This window comes from Cupressus sempervirens, chromosome 7, assembly GCF_028749045.1.
Source record: "Cupressus sempervirens isolate cs-2001-9-10 chromosome 7, ASM2874904v1, whole genome shotgun sequence".
NCBI lineage: Eukaryota > Viridiplantae > Streptophyta > Pinopsida > Cupressales > Cupressaceae > Cupressus > Cupressus sempervirens.
Genome location: NC_143124.1, coordinates 782,453,988 through 782,467,604, shown reverse-complemented (window position 1 = coordinate 782,467,604; position 13,617 = coordinate 782,453,988). Strand labels below are relative to the sequence as shown.

General features: G+C 31.3%; 1 protein-coding gene across 2 annotated transcripts; it reads left to right on the top strand.

Moving 5' to 3' along the window:
- Positions 1-2,440: 2,440 nt before the first annotated feature.
- LOC149549671 (cysteine-rich receptor-like protein kinase 43) lies at positions 2,441-6,512 on the top strand. Of its 2 annotated transcripts, none has more exons than XM_089792968.1 (7): positions 2,441-3,390; positions 3,480-3,620; positions 4,683-4,810; positions 5,018-5,228; positions 5,335-5,569; positions 5,787-5,937; positions 6,055-6,512. In XM_089792968.1, the coding sequence occupies exons 1-7, from the start codon at positions 2,610-2,612 to the stop codon at positions 6,298-6,300; spliced, it is 1,893 nt and encodes a 630-aa protein (XP_089649094.1). In that variant the 5' UTR covers positions 2,441-2,609; the 3' UTR covers positions 6,301-6,512. The 2 variants fall into 2 exon arrangements, with proteins under 2 accessions (XP_089649094.1, XP_089649095.1); XM_089792969.1 differs by having other exon boundaries at positions 2,463-3,390; positions 3,483-3,620.
- The last annotated feature ends 7,105 nt before the right edge of the window (positions 6,513-13,617 follow it).

Here is a 13,617-nt window from a genome sequence, read left to right as displayed (position 1 = left end):
TGAAGGAAAAAAGCAATAATAACCCATGTTAAACTTAGTCAGATTTGCAACTGGATTCATCTTTATTCAACTTTTATACACAATGTAGTAAAGATCCATGGAAGTCTTTTGAATCTTACCTCACCTAAAATAACTCCCACGATGCATGCAGACGAAACCTCCTTCGGCGCCAAAATAAGAAAATAAGTTTTTCCTTTTTTTGTTATTTGAACCTGAGTTGGTCAAAATTTTGACCAAATTGAGAAAATATAATTTGCTCAAACATTCGACCAACTTGAACATAAAAACAAAACAAAAAATGAATTCAACAAGTCAATTAAGGGCTTGGTTGAAATAAAAGGTCAAAAATTGACCTATAATGTATTAGTGGTTATATCTTTCAGCAATAAATAGGAATAGTCTTTCGTGTGTGCATGGTTTGACCCTTTAAATCTTATCCATTTTTTTTAAAAAATTAGTAGTTTAGAAACTATATTTAGAGTACTACATTTTTTGTGTTTTACACGTTTTCTCATTTGGAGTGCATGACCCTCAAATGGGTCTTCCAAAATCAAGTTTACCTAATTTTAGAAAAGAAAAGAAAAAGTGTCCACTTATACTCCCCTTTTTGTAGACCATCTTGGTGCACTTACCTATTGAAGTGTCACATAAGTGGATCCTAATAGAGAAATTCATTCAAGATTTATTTCTCAAGCATTCTTTTGTCTTGAATCATTAGAATTTTTTTTAAATTATCATCCATATTTTAGTGAACATCATTTAAAAATATCTTCTCTTGAATTTTAGTATCCACTTGACTTTTAATATTTAAGAAATATATAATATTAAGAAAATTTGTCTAGTATACTTAGACATAATTGAAATATTTTAATAAAAAAATAATATATAACAAATAGTTAAAAAAATAATTACCGAAGCTTGTGAAAATATATTCAAGGTAGAGGAAGCCCCTCAAAATCTAATGTATGGTGTTTAGGTTCAAGGAGCCTTTTAAAGCTTTGTGCTTTGTTAAGAAGCTTTGATTTTGTTGGGAAGCATGTGCTTATTTTGTATTCATTTTTAGGTTTTTGTTCATGTGGTGGTTTTTAATTGTGTACTTGTAGAGAGCTATCTATTGCAACTACTTGTAAGTTTTCCTTCAAATAATACAACCATTATTCTTTTTCCATAATAGCCTAATTTTGATTGTTGAAAAATCAACTTAAATTAGTCTTTTTTTTCTTAAAAATAAGGTGAAAAGAAATAAATTAAGAGTCACATAATTGAGAACCCTAAGGAAGAACTTTTATGAAAACTTGTTTCTCATTAGTGAAACTTATTTTTTCAAGTTTTACTTTAAATAATATGAGCATTAAAAATCTTGTGCCATGATAGTTTAATTTGATTGTCAAAAAATCATCTTGATTCACTTGTTTCTTTTATTTTTTATTTAATTTTTTTTTTAATTTAGATAATGTATAATTTATAAATACATCATCTCATAGAAAAGAACATTAATATAATGGATAGACATACTTAAATAAAATGTATTACAAATAATGTAACCATTACTTTCTTTCCACAACAACCTTATTTGATTGTTGAAAAATCAACTTGAACTAGTCTATTTTTTGTTGAAAATAAGGTGAAAAACATTCTAAGGGTCACATAAGAGGGCCCTGCCACCCTAACAAAGAACTTTCCTTCAAAACATTTTTCCCATTAGCACAACATATTTTTCCAAGTTTTACTTCAAACAATATGACCACGAAAAATCTTTCCCTTGATTTGATTGTTGAAAATTACCTTAAATTAGTCTTTTTCTTAGGTTCTAAATAAAATCAAGCGAAGTTTAAAGGTCACATAAGTAGACTTGATTGAGAAATTTAATTCAAAACTTATTTCTCATGCATTATTTTATCTTGAATCAATCAACTTTTTAATAAATTTAATGTGAAAATATCTTCACTTGAATTCTAATATCAAGTTTACTTAAAATTTATATGAAATATATAATAATAATAAGTTAGAAAATTTTCTCTTTATACTTATTAAACACAATTCAACTATTTTAATACAAGAAAAATATATATAACAAATAGTTTAAAATAACATTATGGGAGCCTATGGAATAAAACTAAAAATAAAAATATTTAAACCCTCACTTAATTCACACTTAAACTTCGAAACATTCAAACACTAGCTCAAAGACTTGAGCTTGACTTCAAAGACTGTACGAGATTGACACGAAAGAATATACTGAAACCCTGAGTTGTACTCAAAACATTGGAAATTCTCATAGACTTTGACATTCAAATGAAACTGTTGGACAGCTTTTTATGTACGCCACGCGGAAAGACTTTTGCCTCTCAAGTCCGCCCAGACGATAAATCAATAGTCCGTGGTCGATTCATTCGTAACATGTTTCCACTGAAATACAATTTCCTCGAACCTCTTTTGCACAGAGAAGGAGAAAATTTCGGTTTACAGGAAAGTATTGTTTCCGACATATGAAAGTGAAAATTCCACGAAGTTAGAAGTGCAAGCTTCTTCCAAATTTCATGTATAAATATCGGGATTTCTCATGAAAGTGCAAAAGCTCCCGTGTTTTGAGTGAATTCACGCAAAACATGAGTTTCCTCAATTCCTCCAGTCAGAAAGATCTCTTCTGCTTCTGCATTTTAGTGCTGTTAAGTGTCCCCTGCAAGGCAGCGGATTTATTTTGCAACACCAGTCTGAGCTTCAAGGAAGGAAGTAAAATGGGGCAAAACAGGAACACGCTAGTTAACGATCTTGTCCGCCACGCGGCCTCATCTGGCGGTTTCAACACAACCGTTTCTGGAAAAGGCCCAAATCGGATGTACGGCCTTCTTCAATGCAGGGGAGACCTGACGGTCGAAGAATGCTCCGCTTGTTCGCTCCTGTTAAATTCCACGATCCGAAAATTTTGTTCTCGCGGGCTGAGCGCAGTCGTTTTCTGTAACAAAAAATGCTACTTGCGCTATGAAACCTCCAACTTCATCGGAAAACTGGATAACACGACCGAGATGTATCATATCAATGGGGGAAACGCCACGAATCCTGCCGCCTTTAGCTCGGCGGTTAAGCGGCTTTTCTCTGATTTGTCTGGCAGAGTGGAGGAGTCGCCGATTATGTTCGCATCTGGTTTTACATCTGAGTATTCGTGGATTACGAAGATCTATGCATTCGTTCAGTGTGTGAGAGATGTTTCCGCGGAGGAATGCAAGGCGTGTTTGAGGAGGGGAATTAGGGCTCTTTTGAAATCGACTGAAGGGGGATATCGTCTTGGAGGCGCGGGTGCCTTCGGGAGTTGTGCTGCTGAATATCAGGCGTACTCTTTCCTTTCTTCTCCTTCAGCCCCCCCTTCATCCACCATTTTAACTTCACCAAGTAGGATTTGTACTCACTTGTCTTGTTTTGGGTCTTTTCTATTTATCGGACCATGTGATTTATTGTCTTGTATTTGGATTTCCATGCAGAAGAGTCCTCAAACAAGATACTCATAATTCTGGCTTCTCTTGGCGGCTTTGTCGTCCTCGTGTTATTGTTGGGATTGCTGTTTACCGTGGGAAGAAAATTGAAGACTGCAAATGCAATACATGGGAAGGATGATAATCAAGGTAGGATGCATTTTAACTTTACTTTTCTTTTCAAATTGGAAAGCTTTGTGGCTATTCTAAAAAATGTACAGTTGACCAATTTTTAAAAATTAGCCTTATCTTTCTTTTTTAAGCCTTTCAAAATTCTATTTTTATTACGGGTAACTATCTAGTAGTAATTTGGGCCAACTTTATATATTTAGAATTCTTAAACTGTAAGTTATTTTTTCCAAATCTTTTGTTGTTTTCAACTCCAAACTATGTTGGAGATCAAATGCTGAAATTTTCAGAAAAATCTATGATGTTTTTTATCTTTTGAAAATTGGTCAATTGTCCAGTTTGGAGGGTATATCTTTGTAAGTGAGTGAAATGCTTAAAGCTAAAATTTGGGGTTTTCAGTATTAGTGGGTATTGCTTCTTTTGTGCTTCCAGCTTTGGATTTCTTTTAGGCTCTTTGAATTTTGGACTTGCTTCTGTTATTTCTAACTTAAATGTTAAGAACTTCGTTATTTTGATACTTCCGAATTTCTTTTAGATTGTTTTTTGTTTTGGAATTTCAAATTATTTGGTTGGTTCATTTCTAATGTTAAGATTTTATATTAGAATCATTGTTAGATGATGGTTCAGAACTCTTTAGTAAACCCCTAAATTCTAAATATGTAACTTCTAAGATGGCTAGAATCCCTTTTCTTTCTTAAGTGTTTTAAAAAAAATCTCTTCTATAAGAACTTGTTTCTTACTATCCTTTGGTGGTCTCACTTATTGGGAATTTGAATTTCAACCTTTTGATTCACCTTCTAGTAGTGGAATATTTCTTTCAATATTATGTGACTTAATGTTTAACATAGAGCAGCGAGAATAAAGGGAATCTCTTTGACTTTTATCATAAAACGCTAACTCTATGAAGTAGGGTAGATCACAGCGTATTATTCATTTTTTATAATCAAACATGATTATTACTCTTCGAAATATTAAACCCATACCCACCTTATAATAAGCGCAATTGTCTTCGTGGTCATTATTTTCCCGTCTCCTACAAATCTGTTTCAAATCTCTTCTATATTCTCTTATCGTTGTGGGCAGGCGGACAAGACTGGCCATTTAGCGCATACCATCAAATAACATTTAATTTGAAGATATTAAGAGCTGCAACTAGAGATTTCCAGGAGGATAGCAAGCTTGGAGAGGGTGGATTTGGTGCTGTATACAAGGTATTACTTCTTTATTTTTTGACATTAAATAATATATCGACTTGTGTTTATACAATTAATTGAACTAGATATGCTTCATTCTTCTTGCACATGCTTATCATCTGAAAATGAAATCTCTTCACACTAATACAATTTTCTGTATAACCCATATTCAGTAAGTCAAATTGTGTGATAGAAATAGGCTGACAGGCTATGTGTTAATCTCAGGGCACCATGCCAGATGGAAGAGAGATAGCAGTCAAGAAGCTGTCTTTACAATCTCCACAAGGAAAGAAAGAATTTGAAAATGAAGTGAAGCTGTTGGCCAAGATTCAACATCAAAATCTTGTGAATCTTTTTGGATGTTGCACAGAAGGATCAGAAAGTTTGCTTGTTTATGAATACTTGATCAACAAGAGCCTAGACAAAATACTATTTGGTGGGTAACTCCATTTTGTCTACAACTCAAATTCAAACAATTACATAGAAATGTTTAGGTTGTTTGTTTGTTTGTAATGCTAAGAGAAAACAAATTGAATTTTCAGATTCACAACGAAGCAGCGAGCTGAATTGGCAGAAGCGCTTCAACATCATAGTTGGAATAGCTCGAGGGCTTTTGTTCTTACATGATGACACTCATCCACGAATCATTCACCGAGATCTCAAAGCAAGTAATATTTTGTTGGATGAAGAAATGAATCCCAAAATAGCAGATTTTGGGATAGCAAGATTGTTTCCAGAAGATGAGAGTCATGTTAGCACACGAGTTGCTGGAACATAGTAAGAATTTCAATTACTATTGTTATATGTTCTGATGATATAGTTGCTGTGATGTAATGTGATTCTTTATTTGGAATAAGAACCCTCTCCATGTCTACTTAATAAAAAACAATTTATTTATTTCATGCCTTTTACTATGAATAATTTTTAGTTCGAACCTTCATTGATTCTTTTGTAAAGTGTTTCGACTTAGTATCTCTTTTTCTGTCATATGCAGTGGTTACTTGGCACCAGAGTACGCTATGCATGGCCAATTATCTGACAAAGCTGATGTATACAGCTTCGGTGTTGTACTTTTAGAAATTGTAAGTGGAAGAAAGAACATAGATACTCAACTTTCTGATGGAGTCCAAGGCCTTCTAGAATTGGTAAGATATTACATCTTATGATGTCATTCTATGTCATTTAATTTAAATATTAGATCAATTAATCATTAGCCATTTTATATCTTAAAACTTCTGAATATTTGAAGGCAAATTATGCAGGCATGGGAATGTTACAGCAAAGGAAATAGTTTGGAAGTAATTGATAAAGGTATAGTTGAGAATTGTCTTGTGGAGGAATGCTTCAGATGTATTCATGTTGGCTTGCTTTGTACACAAGAAGAACCATCGCTTCGTCCACCAATGCTCAATGTCTACTCAATGCTTTCGAAATCTTTCACCAACTTACCAAATCCTTCAAAGCCAGCATTAGTAAGCGTTAAACATAATGGAGAGTCGTACATCTAGATATTGTGAACTCTTGTCCATTGTTCTCATCTGCTCCATCTCTCATCTATGGTTCTATTGCAATTATATTAGCCTTTTGGGCTATGTAGTAATGCTCAATTGAGATAGTATTATCTTTGATTTTATATGTATAGTATTATCTCTACAAATATTATTCAATATTTGTATTCATCTAATATAATTTAGTCAATTTTATAATAGTTTTTACTTAATTAATTGTACCTATATATTTACAATCCTTATAAACCATGCCTTCCTTACTAAAATGGTATTTTGTTCTACGTTTTCCACATATCATGTTTGGAAAAAAAAACACATTCCTATGAAGTTCTCAAGTTATTGTATTGAACAATTTCTTAAGAACTTACTATATGACAATGTTGTTTGATGTTAGAGGCTAAGATTGTCTGAATGAAAAATAGAATTGTTTGTCATTATCACATGAAAATAAGAGCTACAGAAACATGAACATTTAAAGACCCACAACTTATTTCTAAATTATTTCTCAAGGATGTTTACCTAAAATGGTCTAGAGCCTAAGGGCATAAAACATATTTAATATTGAAAGAAAATTATTGTATTGAACATTTAAAAGGTTATATTTTTAAAATTTTATAATTTTAGTATGAACTCAAAAAAATCTATAATGTTAAAATGTCTCAATAATTTTAAACAAAAATATAGATAGTCTTATTTTTCTTAACATTTCCTTTATAACTTAGTTAAAGGGGAATATTTTGAATATTTTGGTTTCCATAATAGTTGTGTTCAATATATTAGCTATGTGTTCTTTACTAGCAACTTGGATTTATTGAAGATCAATTTCAATACACTTTATTTTGGCATAGAAATTTTAATTGTTTGCAATCTTATTGTACTTTGATCATCACAATACAAAGTGGAAGTGAAATGTTGTGTGAATCAATGTTGATAAAATATTTTGAATCCAAACTAGGGGAGATGACCTTAGTAGTTGCCCATGCTCCTATGATTACTTAGTTTACCATTATAGATCCCTCCAATTATTGCTCACAAAAAGCCCCAAAAAATGATAACACATGTACTAATAGTTAATCTTTTTTCAGCTTTGTTTGTTGTTAATTGGTCCATTTGTGCAAAAAGTACCTTTTTTTGGTGAGCAACTATTGGGGTTGAACATAATAGGCTCTAGGTAAACATTTTAAAATGACACTTTTAGAACACCGCATACTCTATGAGTTCTATAGAGAGCTCTATAAATGTAGAAAAGCCAAAAGGTTAGCTTTACGATCTTCACTCACCTAAAAAGGTTCATTGAAAAAATTAGTGAATTTTGATGCAAGGATTAGGAGTTCTAGGTGCCCAAAGTTAGCCTAGGTGACTACTGGGTTGTCTCCACTATATTCTTACTTAATTTACTATGTATTATACTATACAGGAAGATAATGATGTCATCTATTTTTTGCCAGTCGATTTAATGAGACCTAATTAAAATTAATAAAAAAGAACTAGTAGTAGATTTCCTATAATCTATGTCACTACTCTTGTTTAGATTTTTAAACCCAACTATTCCAATTAAAGAAAAAATATCCTCGAATCGTATACTTTTAGAAGTTAAAAATGACTTTCTTGGAGTTGCTACATGAATCTAGATTTTAAATTGATTGGAAAACAAACATACATATTAGATAGATTAAGCAAACCAAACTACTCACATGCTATCCATATTTTAAAAATATCTAATATCTTAGATGTAAATTATTAGTAAAATTTATATTCAAACTAACAGGGAGTTGAATTGGGTCTACATTGAAGCATTTTAAATTTTTATTAGAAATGCAAAATATATTTTGATTGTGACTATTTTTTTGTGATTCAAAACGTAGTTTTGTAATTTTTGTTTAATTTTTTTGGAAGGATATGGCCACAAAATTTCTTCCATCTCTCACCTTCTGTTTTTTTGTTATAAGATTATATTTTCACCATTCCTTCTTAATTTTTTATGAACAAAAATTCTTCATGTGATGCTTAGACAATAGTTACAATTAACAAGATTTTTTTGTGTTTTCCAAGTCTTATTTAATTATCATATTTAAGACATGATGAAACACATATGCACACACATGCATGCAAGCACAAACAAACCCCTACATAATTAGTTAAATTGATTATAAAATAAAATAATTTAATTATAAAAATAGCACTCTGCAAAAGAAGTAAAAATGCAAATGGTGAAGAACTTGATTCCAAGAGAGAAAATCCCTAGAAACATGGGCCTACCAAAATCTACTAGGGATAAGAAATGTATAAATATATATATATATATATATATATATATATATATATATATATATATAATATGATGGCAAGGAATGGTAGTGAGCTGCATACCAATTTATAAACTTGGAAGGCCTGGTAATAAGAGAAATACATAAATTTGTGAAGAGAACATTAACCCATAGAATAGTACACCACATGAGGACACATGGTAGAAATCAATCACTAGATTATAAAATGACCAAAGTTATCAATATTTGACCCTTCAAGAAATGTCATAGAAGGGTTTGGAAAGCCATAATATACTCCCCTTGAAGATTTAGATACTCTATGGAAATGTTATATTTTTAGAGGATTATTATTAACCTTCTCCACAATATCTAACAATTGTTCCAGAAGTGGCTTGGTTTCTTTAGGAGTAGGCAAGCTGAATGCATCTAAAAGATGTCTTTTATTTCTTGTAATGCTTTCTTTTGTCTGTACTCCTTCCTAAGAATTTATTGGTGTTTCTTCTTCTCTAATAAATGCTTATTTGATCAATTGTCATTGTGTCATAATCAAATTTTGGAATCACTATCTCTTCATCTAAAGTGATACCACCATAGTGAATTACCTTTTCAACTTTAGAAGAGCTTGTGCTTGGTACTGAGATTTTCAGGGGTATTGCTTTTGTGCTTGGCTTCTAAAAAAGTTTGGTAGGTGAGGAGCCTGATGTTGGTAAAGTTATGAATGATTGAATGGCCTCCTACTCCTTTACCTTCAGTGTTTGTTCACCTTCTTTAGTCTTATCTTGATCAATGACAATGACTTGAGTTGTACCTTGTGTCTGTGCTATAGGTACATATGTATCTATCTATCCTATTTAGAGGGTTATTATTTTCATTGTATACACTAAATTGCTAATTTCATTATTGTCCTATATGTCCTGAGAGTTTTTCCAAATTGACAAACATCCTAAATATATGATAGTAAAATATCATTTTTTAGAGATTATTGAAGCAATAAGAAACACCATGTGATCCTTCATGGGATGTGAATATATCCAAGGGAAGGATTTAATAGAGGAAGTAAAATAAAATGATTAACATAGAGCATAGGACAACAAACCTCAAACCCATAGAGCTAAAAATAGAGAAAGGCAATTTTTTATTAAAGTTTTAATTTTATAATAGAAATATAGATGAAAACGACATAACTATAGAAACAAGATATGTACCAAACAAGGTTCAACAAAGAAAAATAAACCAAAGGTCAAGAGTAATTATAGATATTGATGCTAATATAAAACTTAATGAAGAAGTAGGAGTAATTGAGATCATGTTCAGTGAACTAAACAAAGGTAAGATAATGGAAGAAATAAAAAATGAAGAAAATTATGAAGTGAGAAAAGCTAGTAAGGAAATATCAGAATGTTTACCAACTGATTCATTAAGTTTTCAAAAGGAAGGAAGGGAACAAATATTATTGTTACAGAATCATGAGGTTCAACAAGGAGGTCACAAATAGTCCTAGAAAATATAAGGGCATAAATGAAGGCAAAAAAATCTTGGTCCCTTACAAAGTGATATGTCTTCGTCATTAAAAGAGGTTGATTAATTCATAGGCCAAATGTCAGAAGAAAAATAACGATAGAAAAAAATGATAATATGGAAAAATAAAAATAAAAATAAAATCATTATGGATTTGATGGAGGAACTAGAATAGGGGGAAATAAAAAAATAACAAGGAGGATAATTAAGTAGAAATGATAGTTGAAAAAGTAGATTTTACATTATACATCAGTTGGAGACTCACAAGCAAGAACAAAATTGATGGTGTTAAATCGCCCAAGAAAAGAGGGAGGAAGACTCTCATAGAGATAAGAAATAAGGATGTCTTGAACAACATATCAAACAAATATATTATTGTTTTTTAATATAGGGAAGGGTTAGTTCATTCCCATCTCACCATGAAGATAACTACATGGAATGTTAGGGGCATGAATTCCCTAACAAGCAACAAATATTAAAATATTGAATTTTTTAAATTAAAATGGAGATTATATTTTTTTATGAAACAAAATTGGAAAATATTAGATCGTCATAGTTTAAGAAAAGCATGGGGAAGTTGGAAATGGGATGAAATAACAACAAAAGGGGCATTAAGAGGATCAATTATGTTATGGAATCCAAGTAAAACCTTAGTTAAAGAAGTTATAAAAGGGTAAAAATTGGCAATGCTCTTTAGTCAAAATCCTAAATAATAATCTTACTTTTAGATTATTTTATGTATATACATGTCTATTTCCTAATAATAAGAAAATAGAAGCATGGGTTGATATAGGAAATATTTTAATCTTAAATTCAAATAGAAATTTTATAATAGGAGACTTTAATGATATTTTAGACTTATCTAAAAAACTATGGGCATTAAGAAGGAACCCGAATTCTTAATAATTTAATTTAGAAAATGGAGAAATAATCATAGTTTATTAGCTAGGACACAAAAATGGAAAAGGACACATATACCTAGAATAATAGAAGAATAGGTTTTCTCAAAATTGTAGAAAAATTAGATAGATTTCTTTTAGGCAATTTTGTACATTTAAAACTTATAACTTTAAATTAGAGACCCTTCCCAATTGGGGCTCTAATAATTTTCCATTCCACCTAATTATATTAGAGGAGTAAAATCTAGAAGATGTCCCTTCAAATATTTTAAAAACTTGTTTGAGTAGTGATTTTTTTAAAATAGTCGAAAATTGGTGGAAATAGGATCTAAAGTTAAAGATTCCAAACTCTACTATTTTATCACCAAGCTTAAAGATATTTAAAGGAGATTAATTGCATTGAAAAAGGGAATAATTGGGCAACATGTTTGAAACCAAACATAAAAAAGTAAAGAATGTGGAAATTAAATGAAGAAGTAATTAAAAATGAATGGGTCAAAATAGTTGTCTCAAAAAAATAGAATTGCTTAAAAAACATGATGATATGGGTTCTACAGAGGAAACCGTTTGGAGGAAAAATTTAGGAGAAACTTTGCTTGAAGAGGGTGAAAAAATACTAAACTTTGTCATCTAGTACTGCCAAGATAAGGAACAACATAGATAAAATCACCAAAATAAGGAATGAGGCAAAAAAAATAGATATCATAAATTCACCTTGAATTAAGAAGAGAAGTATTGACCTTCAAATTTGAAATGTTTCTTTTCTCAAAGTTTGCACATCATTTCTCAAAATCGGTGCTTGTTCCAGGACCCCAAGGGAATCTTGGAGCTTTCTAGGCCTTGGTTCAAGGATGCATACAACTATACCCTAGGTTTGGATGTATTAAAACCCTACCCTAGGTCAAGGATGTATTACAACCCTACCCTAGGTCAAGGATATATTATGGCCCTAACCCAAGACCTATTTTGGGTCCACTTCTTGATTCTTGTGTTAGGGTTGATCTGGTACATCATTTTGTTTCTTAGTCAATTAGTGGGATAAATTTTAATCCAAATCCTTTATAAGACCACTCATTTTCTTTATTTTTCATCACAAGTACACAAGAAAAAATCAAGGAGAGGATCCAAGCACTCAACCATTCAAGCTAGCTTTAGAGACACTCAAGGAGATCCCTTTGCAATTCATTAAAGGGGATATCTCTTACATTCAAGAAGCTTCAAAGGAGTTCATTTGGGGGCTTCATCATCTATCTTTCATGCTCATAAACACAAAATTTCATCATCTAGCTTCCTCCATGTTGGTGATATTGGAGCTTTTCATCAAAATAGAACCTTTCAATATTCATCCTTCTTTTACATTCTCACCTTCTTGATCCTAACTAACTTTGTAAAGTGTTATCATTGCATTTTATTGAGACATCCTACTATTGTATGGTGAACTTTTTCATTTAGTTTACATTTATAGCGTTGCTATTTTAATTTGAAAGTTAATTTCTAAACTGGGGCTCGGCCAAGGTTGAACCCCCCATCAACAAAACAAAACCATTTTCTTATAGGTTACATATCTTAGAAGGAAGAATAGAGTGTAGATTTGGACACCCTTTTCATTGAACTTCAGAGTTCTAATATTAGTTTCATAATTAGGAAATGAAGGTGAGGGTCATATTTCATCCCTAACCTTGTAGATTGACCTTATCCTAGATTGACAGTGCCCTTGTAGGTTGACTATTACTAAGGGTTGAACAATTTTTGGGGTTTGTAGATCTCATAGTTTTCAGTTCGAAACTAGGTCTATTCATTATTTGAAGTGGTATAGAGTGCCAAAATTCAAACCCAATTCTCCACTCACTTTTTCAAAGTTAGTCACTTTTTTGCCTTAGTCATTCCAACAAATCCAATTTCTAGATCCATACTCTTTATTTGCATATCATAGCTCCTTGATACATTAAGGATTTAAGGGTCTTCAATTCTTTCTCTAATTATATAATTATTATATCTTTGTTTTCATGAGTGCTCCTTCATCATTTAGATTGTATTAATATTCTTAAATCTAATTACCTTAGAGTTGAAATTGAAAGGATTAATCTCCTTAACTTTCATTTGAGGTATAAGGTCAACCTCTAACCCAAAATGTGGAGTAATTGAGATATTTTACAATTGCTTCACATTTTACTTTATACACATTCTAAAACATGTTTTGGTCAACTGAATCAATTTTGAAATAGCATAGACCAATGAATATGGTTTTCAAGAGGCTTCAAGATAATAGGTATGGATCTATACTCCTCTATTTTTGGTACCCATGTCTTCATCTTTGAATTTTTTTGGGAACATGGGGCTTTGGATTTGGGGTTCTATTATCTAAAATAGTTCCTGATACTAGCAGTGACATTTAGATACAGACCTATCAATTGCATCTCTTGATTAGGGATAGTCATATATTTTAAGTTATTTGTCATTTTATAATTAAAACTTTGAACATTTGAGAAATTTTATACAATTCTTATATAATATGTATGCACATTGACAATAAAAAATAGGTGACTTCTATCAATACTAGTCAAATATCAATTCATACCTAATGTTATGTATTAAGCTTTTATAATGTCTTTGGGAAATTCTTTAATAATATT